Source organism: Schistocerca piceifrons, chromosome X (genome assembly GCF_021461385.2).
Source record: "Schistocerca piceifrons isolate TAMUIC-IGC-003096 chromosome X, iqSchPice1.1, whole genome shotgun sequence".
Taxonomy (NCBI): Eukaryota; Metazoa; Arthropoda; class Insecta; order Orthoptera; family Acrididae; genus Schistocerca; species Schistocerca piceifrons.
In genome coordinates, this window is record NC_060149.1 from 760,347,077 (window position 1) to 760,363,522 (window position 16,446).

At 46.9% G+C, this 16,446-nt stretch overlaps 1 protein-coding gene across 1 annotated transcript in view; it reads left to right on the forward strand.

The window, feature by feature from the left end:
• Nucleotides 1-16,446, forward strand: part of LOC124721844 (heat shock 70 kDa protein 14-like) — a 195,796-nt gene that overhangs the window by 84,262 nt on the left and 95,088 nt on the right. The window contains exon 4 of the mRNA XM_047246975.1: nt 16,243-16,441. Coding sequence (XP_047102931.1) covers nt 16,243-16,441 — 199 coding nt within the window. The remainder of the gene's footprint in view (nt 1-16,242; nt 16,442-16,446) is intronic.

Sequence of the window (16,446 nt, forward strand, 5' to 3'; positions counted from 1 at the left end):
TCAGAGAGGGCCCCCACTTGGAAGGACTGCGCCATCAGAGACGCCAGTAATCATGGGTGATACTTTCGCAATGGTTTCTTCCACCTCTACAAAAGAAAGCTAGTGAGTCTCAGCCACAGAAAACTCTTCCCTCACTGAGAAAGTTCCTAGTTGTTTCTTGATCTTGTGAAGGTCAAGACTTCTCAACAGTAAACCCTTTCATTATTCAGAAAGGTGTCCTGTAAAGTCTTGTTCCCAGTTATGCAATTGGGACCTTGTGGTTAGAAACAGACAGTGCCCTCCAAGCACACAAATTGCTTCGAACTACACTGCTACACACCTTTCCTGTCCGGGTGGAAGCACACCATACATTAAACTCATCGCGTGGAGTGGTTTATACCCGATCACTTGACGGATTATCAAATGAGGACATTCAAAATTACCTGTCTGATCAGGGAGTAATGGTAGTATATCGAGTAATGAAAAGAGTTGAAAAGGAATTGGTACCAACCCACACTCTCTTCTTGATGTTTGACAGAGTTCAACTTCCATCGAACATTAAAATGGGATATGAGGTAATTTCACTTCACCCGTACATCCCCAACCCTACATGTTGCTATCGGTGTCAGAGGTTTAATCATACCACCCAGTCATGTTCCAATGTGGCCAAATGCGTTACCTGTGGCAGGGATGCCCATGAGGGTGATTGTCCACCCCCCATCCTCTCACTGTGGCATTTCTCTGGATCCCAGTGCATGTTGGTATCTGCGGAAATGAGGCAGCCAATATATTGGCAAAGGCTGCTGTCTCTCTTCCTCGGCCCACTGTTCACACGGTTCCCTTTGCCGATCTACAGAGCATTTTGTGTCATCGTGTTGCTCTTTTATGGCACACACATTGGTCTGCACTTCAGGATAATAAATTATGGGACATAAAACCTATTCCCTGCGCTTGGACCTCTTCCTCCCAGCCTTGCTGTTGGGAGGAGGTAATTTTAACTAGACTCCGGATTGGGCACTGTCTTTTAGCCACTGACATCTTTTAAGTGGCGATCATCCCCCATTTTGTCCCCACTGCTCTCAGTTGTGGACGGTGAGACACCTTTCACTTATGATGCACGCTCACCTTATCGCATCCTTAAGTTTATCAGTGTCAGTGAGAAGACATCGGTCATTTGAAGCTTTCTTTTGGAGAAAACAACTCCCGTCAATAGCAGTTTTCTAAGATTTCCTTCCGTTTTTAGTTTCCCTCCTACTTGAGTTTTGCTCCCATTGCTGCTGATTTGACATACGGTTTTTTACCCTTCACTAAGCCGCAGAATGGGTGCTTATGACTGTAGCAGTTTTGTGCCCTAAAAGATGATGTGACTTACCAAACGAAAGCGCTGGCAGGTCGATAGACACACAAACAAACACAAACATACACTTAAAATTCAAGCTTTCGCAACAAACTGTTGCCTCATCAGGAAAGAGGGAAGGAGAGGGAAAGACGAAAGGATGTGGGTTTTAAGGGAGAGGGCAAGGAGTCATTCCAATCCCGGGAGCGGAAAGACTTACCTTAGGGGGAAAAAAGGACAGGTATACACTCGCACACACACGCATATACATCCACACATATACAGACTCAAGCAGACATATTTAATATATATATAGGGCCAGCTCTGTTGTAAATACTGAGTAGTGTTCTGAAAGCTGATATCAAAAATGTTTAGTGCCAGTGATGAAGGCATACCCAATATCGTGGTCAGTCAGAGAGCCATCAGTGTACACCAAGGTACTACCATGAAGTTCCGTGCGAATATCAAGAAACTTATGGGGACAGAGCAAGTCCTTAGGAATCCAATGAAGTAAAAGGTGAACACAGACCACTGCACGAAGCCAAGGTGGTGAAGGGTTCACACCCAAAGAAAAAGTAGCAGGTAGCATGAAGTTAAGCTGCTGTGCATTAGCCGAAAGCAAACTCCAGGAGGTATTAGAGAAGAGGGGCATGCCCCATGCAGGTGGTCAAAGGAGTTATTGGAGGAGGCATAGGATGAGTGGCCAGGTATGGCAGACAAACAGCATGCATATCAGCTGAGGAGAACATGATGTCGGAATGACAGTGGTAGTTTGGCAGTTTCAGCATAAAGACTCTCAACCAGGATAGTGTAAAAGGCGCCAGTGGCCAAATGGATGCCACAGTGATGGATTGTACTCAGACAGCATAAGATGGACGGACGTGCAGATGCGCAAACAAAAGACCCATAGTCTAGTTTGAAATGGACAAGGGACCGGTACAAGCAGAGGAGGGTGGTCCAATCCGTTCCCCAGGAAGTACCACAGAGAACACACAGTATACTGAGGGACAGGGTACAGCAGGCGGTCAGGTAAGACACATGGGAGGACCAAGAAAGTTTCCAATGGAGCACAAGTCCTAGTAATTTCATAGTTTCAACGAACGGAAGAGCAACAGGCCCAAGATATAAAGATGGTGGAAGAAACTTGTTGTGCCACCAGAAATTCATACAAACTGTTTTGTCAGTGGAAAACTGAAAGCCATTGTCGATGTTCCATGAGTAAATAAGATCGAGACAGTGCTGAAGACACTGCTCAAGCGGACAAGTCCATGGAGAATAACAATTGATGGCAAAATCGTCGCCGGCCGCGGTGGTCTAGCGGTTCTAGGCACGCAGTCCGAAACCGCGCGACTGCTACGGTCGCAGGTTCGAATCCTGCCTCGGGCATGGATGTGTGTGATGTCCTTAGGTTAGTTAGGTTTAAGTAGTTCTAAGTTCTAGGGGACTGATGACCCCAGTAGTTAAGTCCCATAGTGCTCAGAGCCATTTTGAGCAAAATCGTCAGTGAAAATGGTGCCGTAAACAGTCGGGGGCACAGTGTCGTCGGCTTCTTCGGGACAGCAAAAATACTAGCTAGATTCCATTTACTTGTTTTCTCTCTTGGACCTAGGTCCATTCCCCAATTTCCGGCCTAACAGTAGCAGATGGTGTCGTCTTGGACCCCACAGCTGTCTCCAACACCTTAGGTCGCTATTTTCTGGAGATTTTGAGCTTTACCGACTATTGCCCTGCCGTCTTCCATCTGAAATGAGTGGAGACGGCTCGGGTGATACCCTTCTCCTTTCATAATTGTGAATCCTGCCACCTTCACTGTGAGGGAGCTAGATCACACTCTTGCTTCATCCCGGGCTGGACGATGTTCACATTCAGATGTTGCAGTACCTTTCTCTTGTGGGTAAGGCATTTTCTCCTCCGTACATACAATGACATCTGAGCAGATTTCCAGCGACTGCCCCATTTCTCTCACCAGCTGTGTTTGCAAGCTGATGGAATGTATGATTAATGCCCGGCTGGTATGATGGCTTGAGTCTCGCAGTTACTAACTACTGCACAGTGTGGATTCCTAGCCTGCCGTTCGGCAGTTGACCATCTCATGACTTTGTCAATCCATGTCGTGAATGGTTTTCTGCAGAAGTACCAGACTGTGGGATGTGTTTTTTGATTTGGAGAAAACTTATAATACCTGCTGGAGGACGGGTATCCTTCATACTCTCCATACAAAGAGCTTCAGAGGCTGCTTGCCCCATTTCCTTCAGGAATTTTTACAAGACAGAGTTCTCAATGTAACTGTGGTTTCTGCCTTGTTGGACGCTTTTAACCAGGAAATTGAAGTGCCTCAGGGCTCCATCCTGAGTGTCATCCTTTTTTGCTATAGCCATTAACTCTATAATGGCTTGTCTCCCACCAGGCATCTCTGGCTCCTGTTTCAGTAATGATTTTGTGATTTATTGCCTTCAGAGGCATCTTCAGCGATGTTTCAATCGTCTTACTTATGGCACATTGACAATGGCTTTTGATTTTCCACTAACAAATCCGTTTGTATGAATTTGTAGTAGCGCATTGGGTTTCTTCCACCATCTTTACATCTTGGGCCTGTTGCTCATCCGTTCACTGGAACAATGGAATTCCTCGGGCTCGCACTTGATGGGAAACTTTCATGGTTCTCCCATGTGTCTTGCCTTGCTGCATGCTGCACCTGGTCCCTCAGTGTCCTGTGTGTCCTCAGTGGTACTTCCTGGGGAGGGGATCGGACGTTTGTACTGATCCCTTGTCCATTCAAAACTAGGCTATGGGTGTTCCGTTTATGCATCTGCATGTCCACCCTTCTTACACTGTCTAAAAACTCCCCTGCAGGTCCGGGGGTTAGAATAGGCCTGAGGTATTCCTGCCTGTCGTAAGAGGTGACTAAAAGGAGTCTCACATGTTTCAGCCTTTGTGATGGTCCCCTGTTGGGTTTGAGCCCCATTTTTCAAAATTTTCCTGAAGTGCCCCTTACATGGTGCATCGTGTCCATCGTGCGCTGATACCTATCACATCCTTAGTTGACGTGGATTTGCACTTCTGCTCATTCTCCAACTGCTGGGCGAGGTCACCCTCCTGGGTACATATTTTTCCATCAACTGTGTAGTATCATTTCTATGCTGACAATGATGATGGACTTGTTTGCTTGGTTGCACCTGATGTCCAGTACCATAGCCAGTCAATTGCGGTGGGGCCACCATGTTCCCTGTTGGTTGTAGCTCCCTGACCACACAGGGATCTCTCTGCTGATCCCTGCGCCATTAACTCTCCTCATATGCCAGGGGTAGATACCCATCCTCCTGGGGTATCGGGACTCCTGGCAATGGCCATCCTGCCAGGTGGCCTATGCTGTGGCTGGATGGCACCCGTGGGGAGCCCCCCTGGTTGGAGTGGGTGGCATCAGGGCGGATGACACCCGATGAAGCGTAGTACATCATCTCTTACTGGTGGTCAAACACCAGTAGTCTTTCAGCGTTCACAGGCTCAATTCAACACACAGAATTAAGACCCCAAATTGTTCCCCTCCCTGACCACACCATGGGAGGGACATCAGGTTAAGGATGGCAGCAGCTCTTATTCGCCCCGCTACTTTATATGTTTGAGAGCTGATCGGGAATCTTTCATGATAATGAAGCCTCAGTTTTCTGTTGAGCATATAGAGGAGAACTTTGGGGGGGGGGGGGGTTGAGGGATTGTCCAAGATGAGATCTGGGTCAGTCTTGATCAAAACAGCATCCTCTGCCCAGTCACGGGTGTTACTCAGTTGTTGTGACAAGCTGGGGGATGTTTCTGTAATCATCGTGCCCCATAAGCGCTTAAATATGGTCCAGGGTATCATAATTCACAGGGACCTTCTTTTGCAGTCCGACGATGAGCTGTGCACCAGGTTAGAATGGCGAAGTGTACATTTCGTTCGGCGTGTCCATCAGGGTCCGAGGGATAAGCAGGTTGCCACCGGTGCCTTCATCTTGGCCTTCGAGGGAGATACATTACCTGAGAAGATCAAGATGATGGTCTACTGCTGTGATGTGAAGCCCTATATCCCTCCCCCAATGTGGTGTTTTCAATGTTGGAAGATCCGTCGTATGTCCATCCAGGGGGCCGACAGTCCCTTTGTGGGTACGTGTGTGGCGTGCACAGGACTCCGAGCTATTTGCAGTCTCCTTCCTTTTTCCAGACCTGCATTACCGTCCCTGTTCCTCTCCTTTCCTTTCCTGTCCTTGCTCCTTTCCCCGTGGCCCCTCCTTTCCCTCTTGGTGGAATTCATGTCGACTTGGCTTTCCTCCCGGCTTTGTTTTGGTATGTGCAATTGTTTAGTTTGCTGTTTCCATCTCCTTTTCAGCGTTTTGGTCCCCTTGGAGTTTGACCTCCATTTCCAACATTTTCCGTCAGTGTGAGCATTTGGGGATGAACTCCCTACCTAGTTTCCATGTTGGAGGCTCATCTCAGCCTCCCCTCCCCACCCCTCCATTTTCCCCCTTGCACCCTGGCCCCCCTTCATGCTAGGTCACCAGCATGGTAGCCAGTCCGTGTGGTGGGGCTGTTAAGTACCCAACTGGCTGAGCCCCCTGACAACACAGGGATCACACTGCTAGTACCTGAGCTGTTAACGGCTCGTGTATGCCAAGGAGTTGATGCTCATCACTTTGGGGCATCAGAACTCCCAGCAATGGCTGCCGTGCCAGACGGCCCTCGCTATGGCGGGGTGGTGCCCACTGGGCGAGCCCCTGGTCAGGGTGGGTGGTACTAGGGCAGACGCCTTGCATATGAAGTGGGAAAGGCTTCAATATCCTGGCCATTCTTTGGCCATTTCTAAGAGTGATAGTAGACATGATAGTCCTTCTGATCCTTTGGCCTTCCCCTCCCTCGCCACCCCATGGGAAGAAGGTCAACCTTGCCGACTTGGGTTGAAACCTTTCCCTCGGTACCTGGTTTGTATCAGGACAGGTGGTGAGAGTTTTGCCACGACCAAGCCTTTGTTTTTTTGTTGAGGCGATTGAAGATAAGTATCATGAAGTGGAATCCACGAGTAAAATGCAGTCCGGTTCTTTGCTCATAAAGACATCTTCTCCTGCCCAGTCTGCAGAGGCCGGCCGGAGTGGCCGAGCAGTTAAAGGCGCTACAGTCTGGAACCGCACAACCGCAGGTTCGAATCCTGCCTCGGGCATAGATGTGTGTGATGTCCTTAGGTTAGTTAGGTTTAAGTAGTTCTAAGTTCTAGGGGACTTACGACCACAGCACAGTCTCCGTCGCACCCCACCAATCTTTGAACTCGGTACAGGGTATCATTTTCTACTCGGATCTTCTTCTCCAAACTGACGAGGAGCTCCATGCAAACCTCGAGCGGCAAGGAGTCCGATTTATCCACATTGTACAGCGAGGCCTTAAAAACAATCACACTGATAGAGACTCCTTTTTTCTGGCCTACGAGGGGGATATCCTCCCAGAGAAGGTAAAAGTGGTGGTGTATCGGTGTGATGTAAAACCTTACATTCCACCACCGATGAGATGCTTTAAATGCTTACGGTTTGGACACAGGTCTTCCCGCTCCACCAGTTATCACCTCTGTGGTGACTGTGGGCGCCCCCTCCATGAGGGGAGTGCCTGTGGTCCTCCGCCTGTGTGCATCAGTTGTGATGCGCAGCATCCTCCGCACTCGCCAGCATGCCTGGTGTATGTGAAAGAATGACGGATTCAAGAGTACAAGACTTTAGATCGACTTACCTACACCGAGGCTTGTCGAAAGTATGACCGGCTCCATCCTGTGCCTCTAACTTCTGCTTTTGCTTCAGTTACGTCCACTCCCCTTCGTACCCCCTCCTCTTCCAAGCCGCGCCCAAATTCCCCCTCCCCCTCACCCTCCCCCCTTTGGGTGCTAATCCCCCTCCCCCGCCAGAGAAGCGCTCCCCTTCTTCGGCAGCCGATGGTACTGGAGCTCCCTCCCGGGACTCCTCTTCCCGGCACCCCCTGAAAGGTGATCTGCAGCTCCACATAGGCCGCACGATCTGCGGCCGGTGGGGGCCGCTATTGTCAGGTGTAATTCTGTGTCCTACCACACTGCAGTCTGCCCTTCTGTTCCATCACAAGAGAAGCAGCAGAAACACAAGAACAAGGGAACAAGCGCAAGGCCCCTCAGGTACCCCCCTGATGTGCCACCTTCCCCTCCTCCAGCCAATGAACCAACAGTCTGACCCCACCTATATGGACATTACTCCATCCTTATCGGTGATGGATGGCGACTCGGTGGCGTGACCGGCTCCGGTCCGTTCGCTTGCCATTTGGACTCCAGCTTGAGAATCCTCCAGTGGAATTGTAATGGCTATTTGCGTCACCTCCTGGAGTTGCAGCCCCTTCTTTCCTCCTACTCTGCTGCTTGTATTGTTCTCCAAGAGACCCATTTTGTCAATTCTTACTCACCCACCCTTCATGGGTTCCATGCTTTCTGTTGAAACCAGATTGGCCCTGTGCAGGCTGGTGGTGTTTGCACCTTGGTGCGCAAAGACAATTTAGTAAATGGGTTCCCCTCCATACCACTCTGGAAGCAATTGCTGTCAGGGTCGATCTGACCACTCCAATCACAATCTGTAATCTCTACCTCCTGCCTGACAGGCCACCCACATCCCTTGCCCTAACCACCCTTCTTCAACAACTCCCTTCTCCCTCCCTGCTTGTAGGGGACTTCAATGCCCACAACCCTCTTTGGGGTAGTCACCCGACTATTGCCCTGGGCAGGACAGTTGAATCTGTTCTGGCAGCGCTTGACCTCTGTAACACCGGTACTCCCACAGACTTAAGTGTGGCACACGGCACTTTCTCTTCCATTGGCCTCATCATCTGCAGTCCCAGCCTTCTTCCCTCCATTCAGTGGGGTGTCCACGATGACTTATGTGACAGCGATCATTACCCGATTGTTTTGACCTTCCTTCAGTATGTCTTGCTCCGTCACCCTCCCAGGTGGGCCTTCTCTACAGCTGATTGGGGTGCCTTCTCCTCTGCTACCATCCCCCCCATACTACCACACCGTAGTATTGATGAGTCTACACAGACTTTAACTGCCGCCATTCTTGCCACAGCTGTTTCAGCCATCCCTTCTTCCTCGGGGTTCCCCCCTCCCCTGTCAAATGATGGTATGATGGCCCCATAGTGGACTCTGGAAATTGCTGCAATCAAATTTCAGAAACGGATTTGCTGGTAATGGTATGTATCTGCCTTAGGACCACACACCTGCTCTTCACAAGACTGGGCAAAACTCATGCAAATTTTTGGCTATTGTCCCGTTGCAGGAATTTCTGTGCATGGTGTTGTCCTTCCCATCTGTACTTTGTTGCAGAGTGTTTCGCTCAACACTTTGCCCAAGCCTCTGCGTCGACTCAGTATCCGCCCTTGTTCCTCCTCCTCCTCCTCCTCAAACAGCGCTCGTAACGACTGCCTTTGTCTTTCATTTCTCGCTGCTTGGAGCCTTGTAATGCCCCATTTAGCGAGTGGGAATTCGCCAGCACCCTCACCCTTCGTCCTGACACGTCTCCTGGACCGGATTGGATACATAACCAAATGCTCCATCACTTATCGGTGGCTGGCCACCGTCATGTACGGACCCTTTTCAACCATCTGTGGAGTGAGGGGGTATTTCCTACCCAGTGGCAGGAAAGCATTGTTATTCCGGTGTTGAAGCCTGGGCAGCCACCTCTTCAGTTGGATAGCTACTGTCCAATTAGCCTTACCAACACCCTCTGCAAGCTCGTTGAACGCCTGGTGAGTTGGCGGCTGTTTTGGATCCTCGAATTCTGCGACCTTTTGTCATCGACTCAAGGTGGTTTCTGCCGTGGCCACTCTACATTGGATAACTTATTCCACCTGGAGTCTGCTATCCGGTCGGCTTTTGCCCATTGGCAACACCTCATTGCAGTCTTCTTTGACCTGCATAAAGCCTACGGCACCAACTGGTGCCACCACATCCTCACCACCCTTCACGACTGGGGTCTTTGTGGTGCTCTGCCCATTTTTATCCATAACTTTCTTTCATGTCGCTCTTTCCGGGTCCAAGTTGGTTCCTCCTACAGCACTTCCCGTCGGTAAGAAAATGGGGTTCCACAGAGTTCTGTACTGAGCGTCCTTCTTTTTTTCATCGCCATTAATGGACTGGTAGTGGCTGCTGGGCCGACAGTGTTCGCGTCTTTGTATGTTGACGATTTTTGTACGTATGTCGCTTCCTCTGTCGTGGGCGCTGCAGAAAGCCGTCTACAGGGGGGCAATCTACCGGGTGCAATCTTGGGCTCTCTCCCATGGCTTTCAGTTTTTGGTGACCAAATTGTACGTCACGTATTTCTGCCGTCGCCATATAGTCCATCCTCATCCGGACCTGTTCCTCGATGGCCAATCCCTCGAGGTGGTGGACACCCGTCTCTTCTTGGGTCTGGTCTTCGATGTCCGGTTGACACGGCTCCCTCGTCTTCGCCAGCTGGAGAGGATGTGCTGGTTACATCTCAATGTTCTCAGATGTTTGTGCGATACCACCTGAGGTGCAGACCACTCTATTCTCCTGCGATTGTACAAAGCACTGGCCCAGTCTCGTTTAGACTACGGGAGTCTTGTCTATGGTTTTGTGTCACCTTCAACATTGCAGATACTAGATCCCATTCACCATTGTGGTGTCCGACTTGCGACTGGTGCCTTCCGGACTAGCCCCGAGATTAGTCTTCTCACAGAGGCAGGGGATTCCACTTCTGCAAGTTTTGCACCAACAACAGCTGATATCTTATGCGCTCTGCATTTGCTGCACCCCAAAACACCCTAATTATGGTCTCCTTTATCCAGACACTCCAGTACTGTAATTCAAGAAAAATAAAATACACTACACCTGTCCATCCCTGGCCAGCACCACTGCTTCCACAACCCACCACTTCACAGCCTCTGTACCTTAGAGGCCCCAGTGACCCCAGGTCGCTATAGTATCGTGCACACGTGTGACCACATTGACGTAATCACTAATATGTTGGCCACTACTGACCTTAAGCAGCTAGTTGTTTCTGGGTAGAATCATGTTCTGTGCCAAGTTTATTCCCTAGGTGGCACAAATCACAGATCCCCTAGATCGACTATGCAAGAAGGGTGTCAAATTTGTGTGGTTGACCACCTGCCAATTGGCATATCAGAACATTAAGTACAGTTTCAAGGTGGCATTGTGACTGACACTATATGCATTGGACCTGCCCTTGACACTCGAGACAGACACTTCCCGATATGGTATAGCGGTTGTTTTGTCCCATAAGGTGTCGGGTAGTAGTGAATGGCCAGTTGCTCTCACCTCTGGAATGTAGACTGTATGGCAGCAAATTACACCTGTTGAGCGACTGCAAAGCTCAAAGCCTTGATTTTGTTGTTTGTGCATTGTTCTAAACTCCTGGAAAAGATGATGCATTGTATGCAGAATTGGGCATTGTTTTTGATTGGGTATCAATTAAAATCCACTTTCACCCAACTCACCAACGTGGACACCCTACCCCCAATTCCTCTTGGTGCCAATGTGCAGTTCAACCACAAGGAAACAGTTTGTTTCCCCTGGACCAACATCCACAATAAATCCTGGTTCAATTCCTTCTGACTGCACGTGAGGTATCCACTGTGTTGTTTCACGATCCTGTCCTGTTGAAAGTTTTGTCTGAGGTACTGGAGAGGTGTCCAGAGAATGTTTTGAGCCTTACTAATCTAGCCTTTCACAATTATTTCATGTTATGCTGCTGATTCAATGCTACAAATGATGTTTTAATGATGGCTGCAGAGGACTCTCGAAAACCTGACCATCTTCTATCCTCGCTCTGTCCCCGCATCCTCCAGCTCCTTTGTGCTTGTCATTGGTGGAGGACATGTATGGAGGCACTAGCCCCACAGCACGTGTACTGGCCCAACATCAATGCAGACATTGAATGCGCACACGGCTCGTGTCATGCCTGATCTCTCAATCACTTGTCCCACGGTCAAGGTTCCTCGTCGTGGCCCCATCCTGATAACTTGTCGGAGAAGGTCCTCGTTGATTTTACCGTGACATTTCAGGTTGTTATGTGGCTTTTGGTGGTGGCCACCCTCTCAAAACTTCCCTTACGTGGCGTGGATGCTGTTCATTACCACCATTTATACCACTTGTGACCTCAAGATGGTATTCTACCTTGAGGGAGTGCCACTTATTCCCTGGTGTTGGAAAATTAGCCCCCATTTACGTAGATGCAGCTTTAGGCTGTCTGTGGCTGTAATGCGATCACCACCCTGTTTCACCGTGCTCCTAATGGGGAGATTGAGCAGATGGTCCACACATTTAAAACACAGCTGCTGAAGACCTTGCAGACATCATCTGGCTGAAATACTGCATTTCAGTTGGTATTATACACCATTAGACCTCCTGCATCCTGTGCTGTGTGCCAAACCTGCCTATAGGCCTGCCTGTGGGTGGAATGTCTGTCTGGGCATGCATATGCAGTTGGTGTCTGGGATGGACCCAAGGGGTCATCATTGGTGACAGAGAGCATCAGTGGCTTGATGTTAAGGCCAGACATGACTGTCTGACCCACCAACACGAAACAGCTCTGGCTGTGACCACAGTCGCATTTGGCACCCTGTCGTCACTTCCGATGCTCAGGCTGGAACTAAGATGACCGCCACCTGTGCCTCGTGTCCCTTCTCACTGGAGGATGGTTGAGAGGATCACAGTGTGTGTGCCTGTGGAGGTGGGGGACCAGTCCCTCTGTCCTGACCTTCCATCACTCTTGTTGTAACTGTGCAATCTGCTGGCCGCTGCTACCCATGCAGTCCTCGGGCCTGGGTTTGTGTCGTAAGAATGAACAAGAAGTAATAATTGCTTTTGCTACTTTTTTTTCCATTTGAAATGGCTGATATGATTACATGTGTTTAATAAAAATGAATCTTTCACTTTACATTGGAGTGTACATGTAATGAAATTTTCCTTCAGAATAAAACTTTTCACTTGACTGAATCTCAGACTTGAACCTATGCCTTTCGTAGTCAATACTTCTACTCCCTGAGCTGTATGACCACAGGTGCAGTGTGGCTCTCACAGTTTGTCTGCGAATACCTATCTGCTCATTCACATGCTGTAATAGTTTAATTTCTGTACCTCGTGCTATTTCTGTTGAATTTATTTAAATTTACGTAATACACATTTATGGGAAGAAATGTGGAGAACTGCGGGATGAACCACTTAAAGTTTCCAATATTCATTTTCATCAATTTGTTGACATATTTCTCACAATGTCTGCCAGATCACATGTGTAGCCTCTGACTTTATCAGAGCTTCAGTCACTCACCCCAGATGGTTGAGGAATATTCCATAGTAAATTTGTAAGGATACCACAGTTTTCCAATATTTTACTAATAAACTGAAGCCCACCATGGACTATGATCATGATGGGACCTTCAGATTATTGCTTTGCTTTGCAGTTGTTATCCCCCATGTGACTTGCCGTGAAATGCTTGTTACTGACATAACTCTGGTTAAATATCTGAGATGAATCTGTCTTTTTAAGTATGACTACAGTAATGAATCAAATAATTACCTTGGGAACTTACTGAATTCAAGCATAATTTATCTGTTCAACAAACAGTTATGATCAGGAGTGGTTTTAGATTTGTACATCAAAAACTGTATAGGGAGTGTAAAGAATAAGATGGAGTTTTACCAAAAGTGTGTGTAGACTTCTTTGAGCTTCACTGATGGAATGTGGTGGTTAGTGATCAAGAATGCTGTTCTTGTATTTTGGAGGAAAGTTGTTTGGATCCCAGTCCAGCCAGCCTGACTTAGGTTTCCTGTGGTCCCCCAAATTCATTTTAGTTGTATACATCCAAGTGTACTATGGAATGGTTGTTGACACCATCTTTGGCCAAATAAACTAATACTTCACCTTTTATGACACAGAGGGGTGATGACTTTTCAAACTTTCCATTCTTTACAGTAGAGCTCACCAATGCCGCTACTAAACTAAATTCACAGAGATTGTTCTTTTGTTAGAAAGTAGTGCAAACTTGGTTTTCAGTTAGCAAATTTGTTTCTTGATTAAATGTATTAAGCTACTCTAAGAAATGTATCAAACTGCTTTGCTCCAAAGTAGAAAAATTGTAATTACATTTTATACTGTCTAGTGTTGTAAGAGTTGTAACTTGTGTGTGTGTGTGTGTGTGTGTGTGTGTGTGTGTGTGTGTGTGTGTGTGTGTGTGTGTGTGTGTGTACACAACTTGAGTAGGCAATACAGCTTACTCAGACATCACTGATCACTGTCCACCCTACCTTAGACATTATTTTTCCTTCTTTTCTTTATCTTTGTCTGAAAACATGGTTGACTGGATTTCCATTATTCACTAATTGCTAGTGTAAGCATAAAAACTACAGACAGAAGCTACAGACATTATTAAGAAAAGATACTAAGAGCACTGACCTTCAGGCACTTATATATGTCGTCTGATAGTTGTTTTCAGAAATCTGTAGCAGTATATTTACTCATATTATTATGATTCTTTGTTTGTCAGTTATGTATTAATACTGTCTGTTTCATGTTTTTCTTATAATACAACTAGTTTATAAACTGACAGTAGGATCTTAACTACTTAATGATCCATTTGGGCATCATAGGAGATATTCCTCAGAGTATAAATTGTATCATTCGACACTCCATTCTTAATACTATACCCGCATTGTTAGATTGTGAGTAGTAATTACTTAAAATGATTCTGTTGTTCAACACACTAGCTGGAAAAAATTGCAACATATCTCTGTTGTAATTAATCCAGAGACTGACAAAGGTGTTATGCACAATCCAGTAACAACAGTGTGACCACTGCCTATGTTTGGAATCAGCATGAATAACCACTCACAAACAGCAGGTGGCAGCGCCAGCGGGGGAGGGTATATAAAGTGTGTTGGGGAACATGGAAAACATTGCAGTCGTTATAATGTGGAAACAGAGCGGTTTATCTGACTTCCAGAAGGACATGATCATTGACTTTCAGGCCAAGGGTGGAAGAATTTCCAAAACAGCTAAGTTATGAAACTGTTTGTGTGCCACTGTGTTTAAAGTATACCGTGCCTGGTAAAATAGGTGCTATACAAAACCAGCACAACGGTAGCTATAATGCACTACGGGCCAGAGATGACGGGGTGAACAACAGCTGTGTAGATATGTATGGGTGAGCATCAGACTGCCCAGATAAACCCATGGCTACCAAAAATGTCTCCTCAATGACCGTTCAGCAAACATTGCTGTGTATGGTTCTCTGCAGCAGGTGCCTGGTTTGTGCACTCTTGCTAACTGGTGTTCATCGGCAACAAAGACTGGAATTAGCTCGCCAGCACTGCAGCTGGGTGTCCACTGAGTGGTGACAGGTTGCCTTTTCAGATGAATCACGTTTTATGCTCCATTGGACAGCTGGCCATTGGTGTGCACGGTGTGAATCATCTGAAAGCAAAGGGGTCCAGGCTGGGGGAGGCAGCTTTATGGTCTGGGGAATATATTCGAGGCATTACCCGAGTTATTTTGTCATTCTGAAAGGGGCACAGATGATTGATATAAGTATGCATCTAGCCTTGGTTACCATGTTCACTCATACATGCAGTTCGTTTTTTCCTTCACACAATGGCATTTACCAGCAGGACAATGTAATGTGTCACAGAGCTCACAGTGTGTGTGTGTGTGTGTGTGTGTGTGTGTGTGTGTGTGTGTGTGTGTGTGGTATGAAGAGCACCAGGATGAATTTACTGTATCCCCCTGGCCACCAGACCCTCTGGATTTAGACCCGGTTGATAATCTGTGGGACCACCTCGATCGAGCTGTTCTCGCGGTGGATTCTCAAGAGAAACCTGTCACATTCTGGCCATGGCACTGGAGTCTGCATGGCTCCATATCCGTGTTGTTACCCTCCAGAACTTCACTATCACTATTCCTGCATGTCTCGCAGTGGTCTATGCAGCAAAAGGTGGTTATTCAGGCTTTCGACTGATGGTCACATTAATGTGACTGGACAGTGTATATGTAACATGTCAAAATTACAATCTTACTTTGGTTGCTGTCTTTGCGAGCAATCTGTACAGAATTGGATCCTGACAAGGCAGCCAATTTGAAGAAGTTTTGGGCTTTAAAATTTTATACACATTTTTTGTGCAGGATAAAAAGACATAGCCACCAAAGAGTGGCTACAGATTTTATCAGGTAGTGCAATGGTTAAATACATCCATCCTGTATTATCACAGATATACTTCTATCTTCTAAATGCTGACTTCCTTTGGTGTAGTGCTTTGACATGTTTTGCTTGTAGAAGCTGTCAAGTGGGAATATGATTGCTGAAATAGAGAGAATGATTTGGTCTCGGTGACTTTTCACTCATTTTTTCACTGTCCTATTACACAAAATGATTAAACTATTAGAGTTTTCCTTTTGAACATGTAACTAATAAGTACTCTCACAGTGGAATCAATACTTTGCAGTAACAAAACTCTTTGGCCCATTCACAAAATGTTCCTGCCCCTAAAAAAAATGAATTACAAATTTTTGATGCAGGTACCGAACTAATCTATGGGTAGCTTTTCTGATTCTGTAACTTTCGAGGAATTTGGTGGTAGAACAAAGCAATTTACAGGAATACTTATGTTGCGAATGCAAGATCCTGCTTTTAATGGGGTCGCATGTCAATTTAACAAGTTTTCCAGTGCTGCATCATATTTGTACTGTGAGTTTTTTAAGTGTTTCAAATTATTTGATGGAAAAGAATAAGCTGTAGGCATTGACTCTACTGACGACCAGCCAGCTAGCTGTCAATCAACAATAAATATAGTGTTTGTATACAAATATGAAGCTTGTGGTTTGGTAGTAATGTAAAGCATTTCTTTATTTTTTTGTTATTTGTTTCAGGCTTTGCTTCCACATGTGTACCTCCAGATACAGATCTGCGCACAGTCCTGTGTGTCCCCTTAAATTTTTCAAAGTGTAGTCGCCAGGCACTGGCACATGCTGCGGAAGATGCAGGATTCGATGTTCTGCAAGTAATTAGTGAACCTATAGCAGCCTTGCTTGCTCAAGGCTATGGTGTTGAGTCCCCAGATGAGAGAGGGTGAG